This window comes from Syngnathus typhle, linkage group LG14 (genome assembly GCF_033458585.1).
Source record: "Syngnathus typhle isolate RoL2023-S1 ecotype Sweden linkage group LG14, RoL_Styp_1.0, whole genome shotgun sequence".
Lineage (NCBI taxonomy): Eukaryota > Metazoa > Chordata > Actinopteri > Syngnathiformes > Syngnathidae > Syngnathus > Syngnathus typhle.
This window is the reverse complement of record NC_083751.1, coordinates 5,114,855-5,136,159: the sequence shown is the minus strand read 5'-3', so window position 1 is coordinate 5,136,159 and position 21,305 is coordinate 5,114,855. Positions and strand designations below refer to the sequence as shown.

The window sequence follows — 21,305 nt, the reverse complement described above, 5'->3', positions numbered from 1 at the left end:
CATACTGTTCGCTCTAATTGTCATGCTCATCCAAACCCTAAAGGACTGTTTTGGAAACGAGCTCAAGGCTGATGATTGGTGAAACCGCTTTATGAGCCTTGTCATGAGATTATCATCAACCTCTTTGGCATTTTCTACTCTCCTGGGTAATGTTGTGCTGCCAACCCCATCTGTTTTACTGAGCTATGTACAAAAACAGATGATACAAAGGTCGACAAACGCACTCTGTTGTTCTCCAAGGAACAAGATGTTTTCCGCCTTTTGCACTTCAGGGAAGACAATCGGTTCGTTTATTCGCTTCGCATATGCCACAGATTTAAATGACACTTCATCATCTGGAATGGAAATTTACTAGAACAGATATGTGATTGGAAAGTGTATCACGTGTTTGTAAAAATATCTGGTAGTGGGCTCTGGACCCGTACGTTTGAGAACCTTTGTTTTGAACCACGGAGCCATTCACAACACTAATGCGTTTAACCTTTTTGTTTTAGGCAAGAAGAACTCCGTCCTGATGCACAAAGTCCAGCACGATCTCAACTCAGGCGTGTTCAACAACCGCGAGAACGAGATGATCCAGGAGATCGTCAAGTACGATCGTGAGATGGTTCAACAGGTGGACGTGCCGCGACCGCAGCCCTTATCCGTAACGCCCTCTCAGCACACTGGGGGTTTTACCCCGGCGGGTTCCTCTCCACAGCCCCAAAGTTCCGCTATCGCCACCTTGCAGCAGGCTGTAGCCATGAGCCTTTGTCCGCCCATGCAAGGGAACTCGCCAGGGGGCGGGACATTGCAGTCTCCGAGGACGGTGAGGAGATTCCAGGTGTTGCAGAATGTATCCAATCCTGGCTCGCCGTTGCAGTCGCAGCTTCTTGCTTCTGGTACTTTCGCTCCACTCATCTCCAGCCCGACTGTCCAGAGCCCTCGGTCATTCCTTTACGGCTCAGGCGCCCTTGCTGGTCCCACCACCGGCTCTCAACTGTCTTTGGTCCAACAACACACGGCAACCCCTGTGCACCGACCCAGTGTACATAAAAGCACGCATTCCTTGCCAATGGGGAGTCTCAGCCAGGACACCAGGACGCTGTCAGCCTCTCAGCCCTCGTTGCCACACGAGGTGATGCACCCGGGAGCCCAGAGTCCCCTCCTATCCACGCGAGTCTCCTCGACTTCCATCGGACCAGCTCAGACCCCATCGGGCCATTCGGGTGTCTGCAATGCTATAACGCACAGGATTGTGCTACCCCACCAGCTGTCAGTGGGGGCCTTCGGGACAGGTGTCGGGTTTACCATGGGAACACCCGCCGGGGACTTGGTACGACCCAAGAAGGACTCCATCACGAGCTTTCCCGAGACGGAGCAGATTAAAGTCCGATCTCGGTTATCCTCGAATTTGTGATTGTAATTAAAGCCTTCTGGGGTTCATGAGGGGCAGTCTCACAGTTGTCAAATCCAGGTCCTGAAACTAACAATCTTCCAACAGTTTAGCTTTAGCTTCTATAATCAACTTACTCAACCGCTCCTTGGGGGCTAGCTCATTTACGTGTTGATTGATTAGAAGCAGCCAAACTGTGGCAGGGGTCCTACTTTTTGGACCTGGATTTGACACCTCTGGACTGATACAAAACTCTTCTGCATTGTTTCAGCTCACTGACATAGCAGAAAATGCACAGAATAAATAGCCTATCTTAGTAGCAACCTCCCAAATTCACCTCCTTTGTATGCATTAGTTCACAATATATGCCTAACTATCTTTGATGGAGGACTAGAAAAAGAACAGGACTCACCATGCTAGCATAACATAGGATCATCCTTTATAAAGGTCAGTCTTCTTGGCTCAAATGTATTTGGATCAACAGCCAAGTGCTTCAGGCTTTAAGTGGCAGCTCAACCGTGCCAATAAAAGTTCATTGGATGTCACCGATTTGTGTCCAAAAGCATTTAGGTTGCCGACCAACCCTCTCACTGGGACGTTCCGTTCAGCTCATCTGCCTAATGTCTGCCGCACCGTTACCGCCTAATCACAGTGGAAAATTGAATCCCTCGGGTCTGTTTGGGTCTCTTATTAATTCCCCTTCCACTGGATTGCATTATGCTGTGCCAATAATGGTTTCTTCCCCCAATGATAATCATTCTTTCATTTTGTTCACTTTGTGTAGCTCAAGATTTTCTATCGCAAGTGTTTTATTTTAAGCAGCATTTTTCAGGTCGGCTGTGTTTTTGTTTATGCCCAAATGATGCCCCAGTGGAACTTATTTTTGGCTGCTTAAAAGTACACGGGTCAACAAATTTTTACTAAACTTTGTAGTAATCACAGATGCATGTCAGGTTTTCTAGATAACTTGTTGTTTGCGCTCATTCTGAATAAGCATTTGTTTTCTCTAGCACATCAGGTTTTTCTTAGATTACTATTATTAGTCTACTAATAAAAGTAGTATACTGTCTATATACAAAAATAGAAATGTAAATTAGAGGCAGAACATTTGACTCATTTGCAATACTTTGCCAATTTTGGGGGTTGAGGGGGTAATATTTAAACATCTTTGTCTTATGTTTTAATGGCCGATTTTAAAAGAGCTAATATCAGCCGATCAATCAGTTGGACCCTAATTATGTCCTGAATTTTTTTTTTTTTGGTCATCTTGTTTTTTCCTTTCATGTTAGTGATGTTGACTTTCTTGTTAATATATCTGCTTTACTTTTACACCACAGCAATATCACAACTACAGCGACACATCGTGATGCAAAATGTTTTACATACAAGAAGATTTCATATTGTAGTTAATTGTACGTAAAGGTTATTTACTTTGACCTTATTTGATTGCATTCCCATCTGAAACTGTGCATACCTACATAGTGCCTAGCATTGTATGTAGTCTCTACATAATATATTCTTTGTGTGTGTGGCTTTGTAATATCAATGCATTGTTCCTTATACTCCATATATCAATGCAATAGAATAAGAATACAGCATAGTATAGTAGAGTCAATGTGATTTCCAATGCGTCCTGTTCTTGAACTCGATTTAGCATGTTGGAAAAGCACAAAAAATATCATGTGACTCACTTTGCAAAACTTTTTAATGCAATAAAGGAATGTGATGGTGAATAGGTCTTTTTTTCTTTTCCTCACTCACCTAAATAAATAATCGAGAAGCAAATTTCCAAAAATATTTTTTTTATATACTAAGCACTGACACACAATGAGTTTCAAACTGTCAATCCGTCATAAACAAGCAATTATCAGTTTTATAAAACGGTTTCACATATAAATAGGAGGTAACATACATGATCAACAATCAGCTCAAAGCGACCCGTTTCTTCGGGAGTAGAATAGGAGCGTTGTCGCCTCACATGGTTCTTAAAAGTATTGTCCACACGCCACGAGTGCTATTTTTAAATGCTCCCTCAACTAGTACTGCGGGGAAAAATGGAAATTTTAAAGAAGATGTTGAGCTGTGAAGGCTGTGGAAAGCTTTTGTGGTGACTTGAAATATGACAAGTTGATAGAACAAGCGCGTGCTCTTTGACTTGAAACAACGCTTTGTGTTTCGGGATGGTTGTCACATCCACTCACTGAAAAGGAGGATGGAGAGCCACAATGAAAAGAAAAAAATGATACTCAAAGATTTTTTATAAGACTAATTTAAGTCAGAGAAAAATAGTCTTGATTTTTTTTTAGAATGTCAGAATGGAAAACAAGATTAAACATCGAAAAAAATGTCTTTACTATTGTAAAAAAATTGGTTTTCCTAATTCCTGATTTGACCTTATTCACTTCTTTTCTTTAAATAGAGAAACTTTTTTTTTTTTTTTACTTTTTCTTGTTTTCATCCTCAGAAACAATCATGGTTTATTTTTTATTTTTTACTTTTTCTTGTTTTCATTCTCAGAAGGAATCATTTTACAGTTTTTTTTCCCCCAACAACAAAAAATCCTTAAAGGATTATTTTCAACGAAATCTAAGTATTTATCTATTCATCCATTGGAAATTTATTTGATTAAAAATACTATTTTTTTTAATTATTTAAATAAGCAACTTTTCTTTCCAGTGTGGTAAAAACATTACGTGTGGATTTCTTTGTGGTTGAGTTTATTTTTAGAATGGCAGATTGGACGGCATCAAACGCTCATGTGCTGTTGATGGATTGATGGATGCTGATGAAATGGGTCGATGATGATGATAACGACAAGTCACAATTGGCGGGGGTCCGCACCCACCTGCCCTGCCCGCCCAGCAACTACGCACACATACACATCGCCAATCACTGGCACTTGAAAAGCACGAGTGCAGCTCTCACCTTCTGATGCAAGCGTTTTGTTATGAAACCGCTGCTTTTCCTTGATTCAAGTCTTTCTGGGCATCCCCGCCCCCTTACGCCCAAGAGGCCTTAGAGAGGCCTCATTAGCAGGATGCCAAACGTCTAAGGACCGAAGGGCTTGAAAAATCTTCCAAATCAATGCCAAGACTGTTGGTGTTGAGACTTAAGCTCAACTGAAGAAATACGTGGATTCTTTCACCTGGCTCAAGTCGAAGTCCCCTAGAGAAGGAAAACAGGCATGATTCAAATTCGAATGTAAAAACAAACAGGGGAAAATTAAAATCAAGTTTATAATAGGAAATCCATTAAAAAACACATTAAGGGTTGAGTTCAGCAACAGGTGGAATTTTTTGCTGAAACGTCTTATCTACGTATTAATTAGAACACAATAAAAAGACATTATGTTAGGGCGTTTTAAAGATCCAAGGCCACTTATTGAACCGGGTGACATTGTTGACCTCCCTGTCTCAGATCAGGAACAATAAGTTCAGTAACCATCCCAATGAAGATTAAAAGGATCCAATGAGTTGCGGTATTAAGTCCACCTGCCTGGGCCACGCAAGCTGATTATGTCGCGGCGGAACACAATTATTAGCAATCACTGTACAGCAGCCAGCTGTCAGTGCTCGGACGGCCGCTTGGGTAAGAGGACCTCCGTGCACCTGACTGCCGGGGACGTGTTTGTGTGCTGTTGCCATGGGAACCATCACTCAGGGGGGGGGGGGGGGGGGGGGCAAGCGTCAAAGACATGCGCGCAGCGGGGGTGGGCACGATAAATCCATTCATCGCTTTTTCAAAAAAGTTTGTCGCTCATGTGGAAATTGGTTTGATTTAGTGTTTGGAGGTTTGTCTTGCGTAATGGCTACGTCTCCAAGTCCCTGGAAGGATGAAAGGATTTCTGTAAACAGCGGGCCATTCGTTCCGAGAATGAAAAATCGAAAAGCAAAGTTAACAGGAATTTCTAGGAAAATAAATTATGTGATGTACTCTCGTGCCGTTTTTTTTTTTTTTTCTTTTCTCTCATATTTCTTCAGAAATATAGCAATCGGTGATGAATTGAAACACGCAAAAGCCATTAGGAGCTCAGGTCGCTCCTGACTGAAGCAGAAAATTGATGCTCAGCGAGCTCCAGTGAAGCACTTCGTTCCAGCGCTTGAGGCCATACGGATGCTCTTCCAACCAATTAGGACAAACACAACACAGTGCACTCAATGTCTGGGGGCAGCGGCCACTCTAAGCGCTGGGCCGGAGGTTTAGGAACAAGCCGCATGCTGACTGACCTGTCTGCGGTACCTCTGCCAGAAGCAGCATGAGCCTGCGGTCCTCTAGGTACATTTTGTTTTTCCTGTCAGACCTGCCAATGAAGGGGGCACAATAAAAAAAGTTAGGGCTTGAGGGAAAACTGCACAAAGCAAGTACAAACTTCACATTAAAACTCATTCAAAACTGCCCACAAAGCAAAATAGGAGGGGATGCAAACAATCGTTTCTGGATGAAGGTTGTGACGCCTTTTAAAAATCTCCTCATTCATGGAACAATGCGCTTTGTGAACTTTGCTGAGAGAGGGTGCAGGCTACAGTGGAAAGGATACAATATCCAATTATTTCCGAGGGGGAAAAAAAAAAAAGGAGGAGATGAGGAGAAACCTGCCCTGGGTGAGAAAATCAAGCATTGGCAGGGAAAAAAAATCTGTCAAGCTAATAGATAAAATATGGGGTGTGCCGCTTACGTAAGTCGGGAGCAGTACTTGTGCAGCAGGAAGTCGGACAGTTCTTGGAGGATGGGTTGACTGTGCAGTGCCACAAATTGTTCTCGGCAGACCTAGCAAAGGTAATGAATGGTTGAAGTCACATTTTGGCATTCTTCACTCACGCCTATCAAAAAAGTGCATGACGCGGTGCAATTGGCAAGCTGACTGCAAGACTATCCAACAGTCAGTCAGCAATAATTCCCCAGGGCCAATTTTAAAGAAAAATGTAGGGATGTATCATGCACTCTTTATTACCTGACATATTTGTTGCGGTTGAGTGAGCTTTGGTTCATTCAGACAAACTGCCTTTTTTTCTGCTTCACATGCTCGAGTGTTGACTAACTGACCGGCTCAGTGGTCTAGTGGTAGAGTGTCCGCCCTGAGACTGGAAGGTTGTGGGTTCAAACCCCGGCCGGGTCATACCAAAGACTATAAAAATGGGACCCATTGCCTCCCTGCTTGGCACTCAGCATTAAGGGTTGGAATTGGGGGGTTAGATCACCAACTGATTCCCGAGCGCGGCACCGCTGCTGCTCACTGCTCCCCTCTCCCCCAGGGGATGGATTAAAATCACACGGGGATGGGTTAAATGCAGAGGACAAATTTCACCACACCCAGGTGTGTGTGTGACGATCATTGGGACTTTAATCTTTAATCTTAATACGTTAAATACTTCTTCCTCGAGTTCAATTACCTGTGTAATTAGGTGGGCGGCCCTCGGCACGTCAAGAGACGGGCGGGGGATTATGCGAGAAGATAATTGTACTGGGGGAGGACCGCTTGGTTGATTTGGTCAAAACGGAAAAAGGAGATAAACGGCTTGGCTGCTTTCAAGCTATAACTGCTAGAAAATGCGATAGCAAAAGGATGAAAGTGAAAGTAAATACCTTGTTCATGGTGTCGACTGTGAGCGCGTGCGTCCAGAAACAGTCGTGAACCGAGACAAACGTCAAACCGAAGCTTGGGGAGATTGAAAGGAGAAAAGAAATCATAGACCAAATTAAAAATTGCAAAAGGTTATGTAGATGAAAACAATACATAGGACTGCTTTGTAAGCAATAATGAGTAGTAGCGTATATTAAAAAAAAAAAGAAAAAAAAAGAAGCTAGCTAGCAACAAACCTGTGACAGTGAAGCGCCGTCAACATCATGTGTGTCGAGTCCAGCGAGTGGATGAAGTTTGGTGGGAACGCGTTCTTCTGCTTCATTATGTCGGGACTCCTGAGAAGAAACAACCAAAGACATGCATGTTAATTACAACGTGTCGTCACACTTGTGCATTCAAACCTAGCAACTCATCTCATAATGAAACCCGCTGGGAGATTATTCCAGATTCCACGTATACAACAGAGAAGAAATAGATTGAGACGTGTGTGTGATAACTAACAATAGGTGATTGAATAGAATTAAGATGATTTAAGGTCAAAGTAGAAGACACTTACTGTTTGATGTCATAGTTAATCCGGAGGTTGATTTGTTGGATTCTACTATTGAGCTGCAGAAACAAAAGACAACAAAATTGTACCAGTCAGATTTATTCATCATCACAGTGTCAGATGTATCGCCTGGCAACTACTGCGAATAAGTCGACAACAAATGAAGTTTAATAGATAGCGGGTTGTGAAGGAAGGCAAAGAGATTGCGGAATTAAGGTGACAAGCCTTTACATGGATTATCACGGTGATGTTCAGCGAGGAGTTACTAAGCAACTCACTTTGATAGCTCGAGTCGATTCCTTGAAGGTCATGGTAGGGATGAATGACATAATCGCACTTTTATCAAGAAAATAGTTTGGGGGGGGATAAAAAAATTGGCCCATTAGTCTCTGCCATGGTTGTTATCTCGTATATCAACGCTTGAGCAGGATTGTTGCGGGGTGGGGGGGTGCAGGGTTTCTGTCCATCAAGCTGCTTTTCATCTTTATGCCCCGGCATGTCTGAGCGAGGAGAAGTCAAAGTAATGGAAGCTAACTTTGGTGTGCTAAACGGAAAGCACACACAAATGAGGTCATTATTTTACATTGTACTGTGCCCCGTTTGACCCGTTTGATTCGAATGCGAGTGTGGGTGAGCTGAGACTTGACTCAAGGCTCTGATGAATGAGACCTTGGCTAACCGGGAGGAGGAAAGCAGCGGGGGAGAAAGGGTCCCTGCGGTGTAAATCACCTGAGAGCTGAGGTGCGGATGGCGATGGGTACAAAAGCAATCATGAAGCACAGAGAAGCAAGATGTCCCCAATCATCACGTAACATAAAACATCAATCCACAAATGGTCACGCACATTGTTTTCTTTTGACCAAATTCTCACCCATGAAACTGAAAGATCCAGTCAAAAACCCGCTAACCCAGATGCTAGGAGTGAGTAAAAAAAAATAAACAAGAAATGTGAGCCGGAGTGACCCTTGAGCCGATTAGTGCCTCGCAATCCTGTTAGGCAGCCTCTGATGTATGTTCACGCTCCATTCTTCTCCCGCTTCCTCACACATCAGCCATGAGATGTACTCGAGTACTTTTTGGTATTTATACTTCTGGCACATGTATCGTTGAGGGAGATGCAATCCTATCCCTGGTCTAATTACAAATGACCCCCCGGTAACACGACGGCCTTGGAGTTAAGCAGAGAGGGAGATTGAATTTAATCCATCAATGCGTTCGGGTGACCTTTCTGCAAGTTACTTTCATTTTTTTGTTGTGCCACGGTGATGCAGCTGGATTAGAGTGTTATTAAAGCAGAGGATAAAGGGAGTGTGACGCTATTTCATTGTCACTACATCGGTGTGCGCGTGCGCGCTAATATGATAGCTTCAAAGGGCTAATCATACCGGACATTAAAGCAAGCAGAAGTGATGGGAAGAAAGTACGGGATGAGAGATGATGGACTCGGAGGGAGCCACCATCTGCCAGCGAAGCTCCCCTTGCACCTTCTTGTGAGGTGTCGCTCTCCCTTCTGAAGCGACCCTCCGCTTGATGTCATACTTAAGAGAGGACGGCACAGTGGGCAAGCTTGAGGCCTTGCTGGCTGCATGCGTTTGGCATCTGCTAAACAGTATGTGCGCGTCCTTCATTTGCTAATAAGCCTGGGGAGATATATATAATCACTCACATATTCTTATTTAAAAATGACAGCACGGTAATCCCCTGCTACATGGTGGGTAATCTACGGCAAAAAGAATTTGTGTTAAAGATAGAAAAATGATTCTGGTAAAAGGTGGAATTATGAACTTTTGAGTCTGATTCAAACCAAAAATGAGGACAGAATGTTGCTACAACACGAGGAATAACCGATTGTAAAAATGCACGCACACACGCGTGCACACATCCTGGCGCGCGGGCTATCTCCACGCTGACATTTATCTCTCAGACACGCCACTGTCAACCTCTCCACGGTGACAAACAACTCTAATGATGTTGTGGAGCTCCATTACAGTGGGGGCCACTCATGCCAATCGCACGGCACCGTCAGCGCCGCACTCTCCCATCAGCCAACCTATCGGGACCTGGACATTCTAGCCGCAGCACTCTGGCTTGGGAAAGCATCCCGCACGTTGAGAATGGCATGCGGGCGTTATTATATACAAAAAGCCTTCGTGTCTTTTTCTAGCTAGCGGTCGGGTATTGAAACTGGGAAACCAACAAAGTACCGCAAGTGCACATTTTGAGACAAAATTCATGTCCATTTACTGAAAGGTTTGTTTTGCAACATTTAATATTAGAATAAAAAAAAAAAAAAATCTATTTGGACTCTACAAGTTGGCAGCACTCGCTATTCCAGTGCTTCTCAAATAGTGGGGCGCGCCCCCCAAGTGCTATTCCTGGGGGGGCGCGTGTGACCCTGGGGAACAGGCTTTTTTTTTGGCAGTACTAGAATAAAGTGTAATTGCGCGTTTACTACAGCAGGGGGCAGTGGCGCTCTCATTGTTACTTCTGTCACGTTTGCGACAGTGCAACATTTTACGACTTACAAGACAAGTTAGGATAGTCACGGTGGGGAGGGGGGGCGCGAATAGTTTTCTTCTTGCTAGGGGGGGGCGTAACAGAAAATAATTGAGAAGCACTGCGCTATTCCAAGGAGTGTTTTTCAAACCATGCCAAAGCACAGTGAGGAAAGCAATAAGTGGTCGGCAAATTGGCTATGAAATATTTATTCCGTGGCATTTACACGAATCTCCATCCTTTTACTTTTTTTACATGAAAAGTACAAATAATTCTCTCTTAGTTTTAGGTACGGTTCGGACAGATGGGCAGTTAGGCTAACAGCGTGATTCTCAAGTTTTTAGCTTTCGTCAGGCGCGCTAATGCAAATGATCCAATTTTATTTACCATTTATTTGATACAAGATCATTATTTCAGTACTGTATACAGTATACTGTACTTTGTGACTTTTATGGGGGCGGAGTAATGAGATTTTTCTAATGTAAAATATGTGCCCTAGTTCAATAAAGGTTGGGAAATGACCGCTGTACGTTTGCTTACCAACTGGCTTCGCGTGCGGTGGTAGGGCTGGATGATGGGCAAACCCAGGGGGGTCACCCACTGCACCGTGTGTCCCGCCTTGGATATGAGCCTGGCGCTCTCCGTCAACCAGTCCTGCAACACACGGGAGTCGTGTCCTTGTTCTATATGCTAACGAGCAATAAATCATTAAGTGACCTTTTTGGTCGCTGACCTGCTGAGGAACAGGTGAGGAATTGTTGCAGTAAGAGCTAAATGCAACAGTGTTGTTTGTAAAGCCCCATTTTGTCTTTAAGTCCCAGTAATGCCACAAAGTTACTACACACACACGCATCGGTGAGGAAGATGGATGATAGTCTTTCCCTGGGCAAATGCGTTCTCATCTTTTCGCTCTGTCTGAGGCAGAAACAAAGACAAGAAGACAGCCGGGGAGTGACGGATGGACTAACTAGATAGTTAGAGACTGACTGATCAATGAGTGGATGGATAGGTGGCGGCCCGAGGGGAGAGATTGTGCCGAGAATAAATGGGACGTGTTCTAGGAAGGAAGGAGGTCAGCGGCGGGATTGATTCGCCGCCGTAAATTCTTTATCTCGGACCCGGGCTGTCCCTGCTCAATCCCCCAAGGAGGAACGCCACAGCGGCGGGCGGGCGGGCGCCGGTTCTATTAGCGTAGCGGGCCGTGCTCTGCTGTGAAGATAATGCACACCAGGTGCAAGTCCCGATGCTATAAATGGAGCCCGAATGTGTGCCGTCTGCACTTTTTCATCATCCAACACGTAATGCCAGGAGCGAGTCATTAATAAGAGGAAAATATGACTCTCAGTGGAGCTGGACGTTACTCAGCACAAGTTAGCGACAGTATATTTCAACTGCGGAGTGATGTTTGTTTGTTTATCTGTTGCTTCTGATGAAATATTATTCTCATTGAGTCACCCTTGAGCAAAACTTGAAATATATGCTCATAAAAGTTGTGGTAATTATTTGCAAAGTGGCACTGGGACTAAGATTGTAAATCAATTTATTGTAGCGTATATCAAATAAATGTGCTCAATTGAAATGGATGGGAAAAAAGCATGGATATGTTGAACCCACCTGGATCTCTCTGGTCCCTGTGAACATCTCCTTGAGGCCGCTGAACACCAGTCGCACCAGGTAGTGTGATGCCTCCCATACATATTCCTAAAAAAAAAAAAAAAAAACCAGATGATGAGATTGTACATCATTGAAAATGATCCTCCCTAAGCGGTCTGGAAGATGAGTGAATGAATCAATGATGACAGTTTGCAGTCCAACTTTATGGTTGTACTAAAAATTGTTTGCAGTTTGACTTCCGCTGTGCATATTTTGCAAACCTAAGAGAAGATTTAAGACTCATTAGGACTTTTTCCTATGGAACTCCAGTTTGTCCTTATCTGCCACGGATCCCTCCGCTGCCACTTCTCAAAAATTCCCTGATGAAGCAATTAGGGGACATGATGCAAAAGTCATCTGCAACAACACTCCTGAGTGTGAGATGATAATAATAGCTAGCACAGCCACTATGGCACTGGAAATGAGATCAACTTTTGGTAAAATGTGTCCGGTTTGAGAAGATTAGATGGTTACGAAGAATGAGCCATTGACCACTGAGGACCCATTTGTGCCTAAAAATAGCTGCGCAGTATCACATGTCTCTTCTTTGTTTCCCGTGCACTCCTGGCCTCATCGATACAACCACACAAGTCTAATATTTCACGGCATTGCGATCGGGCGTGTGGAAGTGGCCGTTCTCGTAAATCTGCGGCGTCAATGTCAAAGGGATGACAATTTATTCCGTTTCTATCATTTGTGAGATAAATGTGCGGGAGCAGAGAGGGCTTCGCGCCTACCAGCAAGCGCCCCACATACGATGGAGGAGATCCTGAGCAGAGACCGTGCTAAAAATAAAACCGACGTGCAGCGTGAGGGAACCCCCTCCCCTTCCTCCGCTCACCTCGCTCGCTCAATACTGTACCTTTGGGAACTCATCAATCTCCTTCAGGCGCTTCTCGATCTGGAGCCTTCCCCCGTAGCGCGTGACCCCGTAGACAACAGTCATCACGGTCTGCTTGACCACTTTCCTGTTGATGAAGCCCTCCAGGACCTGGGCGATCTTCAGGCCGCTCTGGGCGTCGCGGGCTCGGAACCCCTCGACCTGAAACGAAAAGTGAGTGCTGTTGTGGGGGAAAACAGGAGGCAGCCGACTCTCATTGCAGTTTGATGCAATCAAGGCCACAAGGTTAGGAACTGCGCAATCACATCTTGCACCATGTTGTGTTCAAAATATTTGTCACATTCTGTGGTGCCGATACACGACTTTAGTCTCAGCCTTTTTTTTCGCATATCTTACGGGGAAAAATATGCGCGGATTATTTAGCAACATCTGACCTGCTGCGCCACTCCACTGTAGACGTCCTGCGGCACGTCGCAGGGCACGAGGTTGACCGACGTGGCGCCAATAACGTCGCGGCCAAGTGCGGCGTAGTGCTGGAGCCCGTTGCAGGAGCCGTCCTGGAAGAGATGGTGGGAAAGATTCAGCAGCCACGTGATGGAAAAGAGGACAGAAAACATGGAGGGCAAATGGATCATGAAGAAAATATGTTAAGCACACAAGAGATTCATCAGAGCAGCAACTTAGCTTGGAAAAAAGAATAAAACAAAAGGTTAAGGTGTTAATTTATTGATAATTAATTGAATAATTAATGTCATAATCCTGAGCTAAAATATGAACTGGAGGCTGCCTGATAAGACAATGAGCTGAGGATCTCATTCTATATTCCAATTACTTTTATTAATTTATAGTAATCCTCTATCAAGCATATAAAGTAGGATGTATTCATTATTGCATTTGGCACTATAACATAAGAAATTCAGCAGAAAATCTCTGTTAGTTGAAGGAAGTCATTATTGTTATTTTTAATTGCATCGTCTTGCCTTAATAACAAATCTGATTGGTTGCAAAATGGATTCATCTCCCCCAACCCATTTAGCTCTACCATGTAACTACAACTGAAATGTTCCTGGTTGCTGTCTCGCTGATGATGCATGTGATTTCCTACAGGCTCCTCATGTTCCACATCACGTTTCATCATGGAGGACAAAGCACATTCATCAACGGGAATGAAGTGGCAATGTTCCAGAGACTTTATTCTCTGTCCCTAAGGTAGGCTATGCAAAACCTGGATTTTTTTTTGGTGTCATTTCAAATCTAATAGTTTGAATTGGATGGTTTCCGAAAGAAAAGAATGCAGTCTGTCACCACATGGAGAGACAACATTGGGCAGATGGCCAGACTATTTTGTTAACGCCAAGTCTATTTTGTGTAACAGGATTTGAAAAGAACCAAAGAAGCCTGTTTAGAATCACATACTAGATGATGATAACATTTTGAAGTGTCAAAGGTCCATTCATGAAGTAGCACTACTTTGCACTTTAACAACCATGTCACAATAATAAAATGGAGATTCGTGTGAATGAAAAAAATAAAATCATGTGACTATACAGTACATTACTAGTCTTCATTGTCATAACAGCTCTTTGAATGAAACCACAACGATGATGGAAAACATTAACGGTACCTGATGCACAGGAAAATGAGAGACGAACTGCGTCGGGTCCGGAGATCTCACGGCGCTGGCGATTTCCATGCAGCAGGCGAGCGCTTGCCACGGCTCATCTGCATTCATCCACCATTTCTTACCCTGAGGAGGCAAACGCCAGCGTGAGGCACGTTTCCCCGCATACATTATTTATATCAAGCCAGGATACAAAACGTTTGGTTTTAGTGAGCGAGAAGTACAGCAGAATTTTAAGAATGTTCAGAGGAAGGATCGAGAAGACTACACATTTGTGGCCAGTGCTAATCGCAAGTCGGGTAAGCGCCGTTTGGCTAGCTGCTAGACGCGAGGTCACGTGAGTGGCTTACGAATCAAACGGTAATGAAGAAGCACGCACGTTTAAAGGGCGGTCAGCGGAATCCAGAATGTCCTCCATGATCGAATTGGCGTACTCCAGCCTCCCTTGCAGTGAGCTCTTCTTCTTCAAGCCCGTCAGATTGACTAAGTGGATCTTGAGCCAGTCCAGGCCCATTGGCCCGAGCGGCTTCCCTTCAGCAAACAACAGGATAGAGCGGGTCACGTCGCTTCCCAGGTGATTGAAGTAAGGAGGACAGGGATACGTGCGCCCCCGGAAATCCATATTATGTGGAAACCAGAAGACCTCGTCCCTGATGTGGTTGGCGATGGAGAGTTTATAGAGAGCGTCCATGCGCAAGCTGTGCATCTCGTTGCATTTCTTTCTGGCGTTGATCACCTCTCGCTTCTTGTGGGCCTTGTCGCTGGCGGTGTGAGAGGCATCCAGCGGGTTGAAGAGGGGAACTTTGGGGGCCTCTGACATGGGAGGAGGGATGTCCAGCTTCTCGCTGCCCCGATCGTTAAAGATGGAGATGATGATGTCCAGGAGAGGTTTGTTGATCTTCCAGGCACAGTTTCCCAGCTGGTTAAGGGAGTCCAAGACTGGGTCGAGGTTCTGGCATCTTTCCAACAACTCCTCGTGCTGACTCGCCCCATCCATACTGCGCATCAGCTTGGCAGGGGTCAGCAGGTACGCGCCAAACTTGGCCGAGGTCCAGGGTAGAGGAGGGCAGCGCATTGGCATCACGAACGAGTCGAAGGTCAGTTTCGTCTCCATGGCCTCCTGCTGCATCTGAATTAGGATGGGGTGGGGCTTAATGAAGCCCACCTGAGCGGAGAGAGACAAAAATAGCACAAAGGTAACAGTCACGATAAAAGCAATACCGCCTTTGATTGGCAGGCGACCAATCCCAAAGTCAGATCGGAACAGGATAAACACTAAAGAAAGTAGATGGATGTCCCGTATTTAATACCGAGACATGATGTCAACGACAAAAAAAAACAAAAAAACTCAGAATTATAGCCACCAAACTGATTTACCCCACTCTTATTGTAGTTTTTGGTGCTGTGGCTTTCAAGCTAATGTGTTGTAAACAGTCGAATGGGAAGAAAAACAGCAACCAGACAGCAAAAAATAAATAAGGCCAACATTGCTTTGCACCGCTCAGACTGTCATGCTGTGTCGTAAAGTCATTAGGCAGCTCCCCTGATGAGCTAACCTCCAAAGTGCGCAACAGGAGAAAAAAAAAAAAAAAGGCAGCGCCGGCCAGAACTGCCTCGTAAGCGCAAAGGTGAAAGCTCAGTTATCTCCTTGTCGTGCGTCGAGTCCCCAAAGTCTTTCCTCGCGCTTTCCCGTGATACGGTCACTTCACCCTCCCGCGGAGTCTGGTGGCAGCCAATCAACGAGCCAATTAAAAAAGAGGCACTAAGAAAAGGGATTAGCCTGGATTCTTTGCGCGGGAGGCTAAGCGCTTTTATAATTTGCCCTCAAGGGAGCGCCGCAGTGGATATTAGGGTGCAAAAGGTGACACTGACTTAAGAGTGACAAAAAAAAAAGCCAAAGTCAAGTGTATTCAGATGCTTCAAGTCATTATTAGTCCATGAAAAAGTCTCTCTCTCTTTCTCACCCATATGATGTCATGTCGGGATGCGCGGGCGGACGCCGTACCTGTCGGTTGCTGCGAAACGCGTACATGTGGTAAAGGATGGGGATGGACTTCCTCTCGTAGGTGGAACTCAGGATGTCGCTATTGATCTTAAGGTTCTTGACCATCAGGTCCAGCAGGTACGTTCCCAGCTCCAGAATGACGATGTGCGGCCAGGAGGATTCCCACCCCTGCAGCGTGGGCCCCGATGGGTGTTCCGTTTCCAGCTTGCACCACTTCTCCCTGGGAAGGATGTTACACGCCTAGAAGGAGAGGTCGATAGAATGTATTCACGCATAAGTACACAGTACTGACAGATTCTGAGAAAGTGAGCTCGCTGGAAAACACCAGCCATTTTTGTTTATATCCGATGCCAGCTCTGATTAATGATTAACCGTCAATTTCAAAATGGTGGCCGTAAAATGTATTTTATGTTGTGCTGGATTGTCTTAACTTGGCAAAATCATATTTTTTTGTCTTCATGGTGAGATATTAAGTGGATTTTTTGTTCACACGGTGATTTGAAATTCTGGTCAAATTTTACACTTCTTTTAAAAAATATATATACGTACCTCAGTGTCTTTGGCTAGCAGGCTGGTGTAAGCGCTGTAAATTGTGCCTAGCTTTTCCACCATCTGATTTCTGTATTTCTGGTAGACAGAGTACTTGGTGTAAACGCGGGTGCCCAAATCTTTGGCCAACGTCATCAAGGACTCTCCGCTGGGTGGTATGGTGGAAAAGCTCTGGTACGGACACAGAATCACAAAGAGTCAGTTGTGTGAGCCAACCAATCACAGGACTTCCTTGAATGGCGGCGGGTACCTGTATCATGATATCCACATAGTCGTTGTCCTCCAGCAGACAGAGGTAGGGATAAAGGTTGAGTCTGAAGTCCTTAGTGTTGGTCTTCCCTAGGATCATCTTGCCCTCCCTGAAAGCCTGGAGGAGGGCCTTACGCCACTGAACCCGCTGCTCCTGAAACAACGCCCTCTAAAAGGACGACATTGCTTGTGAGAACAACACGGACGACAGTCGACAAACAAAACGGCGGACAGAGTTAAGGTAGTATGAAACCTGAAAGAAAGTCACAGTTTTGCTAGAACAGAGGTGTCAACTTTAACACCTGACACTTCTTCCTTCTTCTTTGCCATTGTGTCAAAAGCAATTGTCACTTAGCGGCAAGTATTTCCAACAGCACACCTGCCTGATGATGCCATCTAATATATCAAATTGTGCTACGCCAATTCACTGTGTGAACGCACAAAGTTGACCTGAGTTCAGTGTAAAAGTCAAAGGCAGATTAAAGCCAACTCTTCTCTCAAGGGTTCTGATGCGACACTTTCTCAGAGTAAAAGCTCAACCTGAATGTGTATCATACTTTATCTGTGATCTGAATTTTTTTTTAACCAGCCAGTGTAGCGGTTTCAGAAACAATCTGGATGGTAGATGGAAAGGTGACTCTCACTGTCTCCTCTCCGGGGTCTTCTGTTACAATACATTATTACTCAGCCTTGCCGGCCTGCCTGTGGGTCGCTGTGTCTGTAAATGCTTCCTGGCCACTAGGGACTCTCGGCTTACTCGCTTCCCACGTAGCCCATCTGCAGAGGCAGACGAGCCAGCCAGGACTGTAAATGCCAAGGTTTATAAAGAAGAAGAAGAAGAAGAAGAAAAAAAAGAAAAGAAGAGAGAACCCGTTTTTCTCCTCCATACTTGCAGTGGACAATGGATGCCCTCCAAAATGCCTCAGTAGTGAAGACAAAAACTCACCACTTTTGTTAAGCGTCCAATAAAAACTTCCTGAATAATATGCACCATAGAGTAGGCTGGAAATGTTTTTTGACCGCTGGTAACATTCCTGTGCCATCTCCAACCAGAAGATGTTTGATACATGGTGTCAGACCGAAGATCAGATGATGGCTTACCATTTTGGCCATGCTTTCTGTGATGGGCTTTACTGCCTCGACAGAGTCAATAGTGACTGTGCAGGCTTGCTCTATGTTGAGTTGGAATTTGAGACGTTCCCGGAGCTCGTCTCGAGTGAAATCCAGCTTCGGGTACTGGTGGGTATCCCTCTGAAAACACACACATGGAAAAATTTATTGGAGTTAGGAGAAAGGTCATAATATCTCTGCTCACCATCTTAACGCCACCATTTTATTATTTAGTATGGAACCTAATGTGAACTTGAAGGCGCAATGACTAAATTGAACCCAAATCAAACTGCATTTCATATAAGCATGTGACACAGAGCAAACAGTATTCTAATGAGCTTGAGCTTCTGCCACCAACACGGTCTCCCGAGGCTCCACGAGAGACCGTCCTGTTTGCTATTCCGCTATCGAGCGAGCCAGTTTATTTGGGCAGCGTTTCAACCGTTAGGTCGCCAATGACGTCAGTTGTGAATTATAAAACGGGGGGGAAAAAAACTCGGTTTGGTCAACAAAGACACAATGTGATAGAAGATAGCAAACAGGAGGCGAGAATGAAGTGGAGGCTATAGATATCATGCTTGGAATGGGACGAATGGAAAAATTGAAAGAGCAAAGAGGTGAGAGACACTCCAGATCATTTACAAAGGGGATCGCTGGAACTTGAGTCATCTACCCTTCAAGGGATAATAACAGCAAAAATCCGACATTGAACGATATCTGCTTAGGTTTTGAAAATCAGCAGAGTGGTAGGAGCGTTGAGAATCAAGCAACGTTAGGCAGAGAGGATCTTCAGTCTCTGCAAAGGTAATTACAGCCATCTAGTGGAACCCCCTGTTGTTGCTTTTATCAGAGGTGGGTGGGTGGGTGTCTATTTATGGCACGGCATGTTATTTAAGTGGAAGCCAACCTGGATCTTACAATTAAGGTAATGCATCTACTTGAGGAAACAAAAACTTGGTAGAAACTGTGTATTAGTCCCAATAGATGAGAGGGATACCTTTTGGTAAAAGTCCTTAACCAACACCGCTGAGCTTTGGCTTGTGGTAAGGTCACCGGTGGGCTGGTAGTCGGGTTGGACGATGTGTATGGCCTTCAGTACCATGTCTCTTTCATCGAGCCGGAACACACATTGGCTGAAGATATCATCCACAGAGATGCCATCCTTCTCCATGTGGGTCAAGCACCTGCGCAAGGTACAATGGTTCCACTCCAAACTTGATTCATTGTTTACAAATAACAGTTGCAGAATCTCAATGACTGTCGGTGAAATGTTGATTCAAAAAGATCTCAAACACTCGGACTGCTCAACGCTGATAAAGCAAGCATACAAAGGACAGATGGAGCAATGGAATTATTCAAATATCAAAAAAGGTGCACTGCTGACCCACAGGCACAAAGCTGTCATGAAGGGCAATGAATTTGAAATTGCCACACCTGCTTGGTAATAATTCAATGAACATGAAGTAATAATTCAGTTATGTAACATAGGGCATGAGAAAACATTGCGGTGACCAGCTCTAATAAAATACAAGGATTTAAAAACGGAAAGACTGAAGAAAGCACGACACCTGGTGTTAAGTCTTGGTAATACACACATTTTAAAACTCGGACAGCAGCCAGTTTACTTATTCATACCTTGAGATAATTCGGGGAGAGCATTGCGCACTGCGGCCCATACACTCCAGAGCAGCACAATATGAGCCGGTATTTGGCCGCAGACCGGCTTCCTCCATCAGAATAAACAAGCGGCCAATCAGATTCAAGGTGCCCTACAAAAACAAATTATATATATATCCAATGCACTTATACATGCCAAAATATGTCAATTTTACATCAGAGGCGTACTTCATAGACAAATGATAATTAAATGATATTTAGAGTTGGGGCGGAGAGTACCTTTTTGGCCCAGACCCGCATCATGATGTTGTAGACGTCTGCGTCGAGTACAGCTCGTCGACTCCGAACTCTGTATTGGCTGAGCAGGAAATTATTTGCTCGCTCAATTTCCCCCGCAAATACGCATGCCTCCAGCCAGGAGAAGATGCAAGAGCGGGTGTTCCCCACGGCTTCTTCGCCGGTGTGTAGAAGATGCTCCGGCTGATTTGAGGAGGCCCAAGGACTGCCTTGCTCGATGAGCCTCAGCTGCACTTCATCCAACTGTACCAGTTCCTCATCGGTTAATTGGTCCTTTGAACTGGGTTGTTTCTTCTTCTGGTTCTTTGGTTTGCTTTTGGGGGCTTTATGTGATACAGCAGCTTGAACTTTGGAATTCTCAGCGGTCTTTTTGATTGATATCGTTTTGTAACTAGTGCCGGGAAGTTTGGGGATGTCTTCATCGCCGTTTTGTTCCGCTGCCTTCTTCTGCAGTTTCTCCCGAAGGCGCTTCCGTCTTTTCAACTTGCTTTTCTTTTCTCGAAATAGTTTCGCCAGCCAGCGAGTTGGCTGAGATTTGGAGGATAACGTCATAACAGTTTGCGGCGATTTGGAAATGTCGGGCTTCTCTTGAGGTGTGTTTGTGGCAGAGGTGTGTTTGTGTCTCTTGGTGGAGAGAGTAGGAAGAAATTCCACTTTTGCTTTTTGGACACCGACAATGCCATCAGGTTGAAGTTGTTGGATCCTGGCCTCTAGCACTTAGAGGGAGGAATTAAAAGGTGGGTGATGAAAATTAATGACCAAACAAATTGCTAATAGATGTAAATGTCTTATTATCTAAAATACTTTACCATCTAACAGCTGAGACTGTTTCACTACATGTTTCTTTGCATCTTCTGTCTTCCGGACCGAAAATGAAACGTTTCTTCGCTGAAGATGCAATTGTGTATCTGGGATAAAGAAACAACAACAACAACAAAGGAATTAGTAAAATACCAAACTTAGTTTGGATCCAAGTTGTCCTTTAGCCTACTTAAGTTGATCATACTTTTTTTTGTCTTAATACGATATCAAATTTTGCATGAGAGAATATTAAACATTGTGCACAACAGCTTTGAATTAAAATGAGACAATAACATAAATGCCCTTAAATAAGACCCAGTAGTCGTAAAAGGCAAACTTAGACAGCATTCGCCTCACCTGCTTGTCGTCTCGCTGCACTATTTCTCATCGAGAGACATCGCTGGCAACATTCCGAAATAGAGGCACGAGACGTTAATTTTTCCAACAAACTGCGCCGATTAAGACATTTGACCAAGGCACAAATCCTTAAGAGTGACATGTTGACATGGAATAACCGCATTGCATCCCAGCACTAGGGCGCCATTTTGTTCCAGACTAAG

General features: G+C 44.6%; 2 protein-coding genes across 3 annotated transcripts in view; one reads left to right on the top strand and one right to left on the bottom strand.

The window, feature by feature from the left end:
- Positions 1-3,079, top strand: part of hcn2b (hyperpolarization activated cyclic nucleotide-gated potassium channel 2b) — an 18,714-nt gene extending 15,635 nt beyond the window's left edge. The window contains exon 8 of the mRNA XM_061297656.1: positions 495-3,079. Within this exon, the coding sequence (XP_061153640.1) occupies positions 495-1,399 (905 nt within the window). The 3' untranslated portion in view covers positions 1,400-3,079. The remainder of the gene's footprint in view (positions 1-494) is intronic.
- polrmt (polymerase (RNA) mitochondrial (DNA directed)) overlaps positions 1-21,305 on the bottom strand; it is a 24,179-nt gene extending 2,874 nt beyond the window's left edge. The window contains exons 1-21 of one of the 2 annotated variants that reach the window (XR_009717913.1): positions 21,103-21,305; positions 20,754-20,852; positions 19,927-20,660; positions 19,666-19,799; positions 19,028-19,214; positions 18,022-18,171; positions 16,922-17,089; positions 16,672-16,842; positions 16,123-16,362; positions 14,497-15,282; positions 14,121-14,243; positions 12,931-13,053; positions 12,518-12,697; positions 11,617-11,703; positions 10,543-10,656; positions 7,513-7,565; positions 7,193-7,291; positions 6,959-7,031; positions 6,051-6,142; positions 5,602-5,675; positions 4,301-4,540 (exon numbers count right to left, since the gene is read on the bottom strand). Coding sequence is in view for 1 of the 2 variants with exons in the window: in XM_061297655.1 (XP_061153639.1) it covers positions 4,491-4,540; positions 5,602-5,675; positions 6,051-6,142; positions 6,959-7,031; positions 7,193-7,291; positions 7,513-7,565; positions 10,543-10,656; positions 11,617-11,703; positions 12,518-12,697; positions 12,931-13,053; positions 14,121-14,243; positions 14,497-15,282; positions 16,123-16,362; positions 16,672-16,842; positions 16,922-17,089; positions 18,022-18,171; positions 19,028-19,214; positions 19,666-19,799; positions 19,927-20,660; positions 20,754-20,852; positions 21,103-21,265 (3,900 nt within the window). In the remaining variant the exon portion in view is untranslated. Of the gene's footprint in view, positions 1-3,062; positions 4,541-5,601; positions 5,676-6,050; positions 6,143-6,958; positions 7,032-7,192; positions 7,292-7,512; positions 7,566-10,542; positions 10,657-11,616; positions 11,704-12,517; positions 12,698-12,930; positions 13,054-14,120; positions 14,244-14,496; positions 15,283-16,122; positions 16,363-16,671; positions 16,843-16,921; positions 17,090-18,021; positions 18,172-19,027; positions 19,215-19,665; positions 19,800-19,926; positions 20,661-20,753; positions 20,853-21,102 lie in introns of those variants that run through there. The other variant, XM_061297655.1, reaches the window with a different exon arrangement.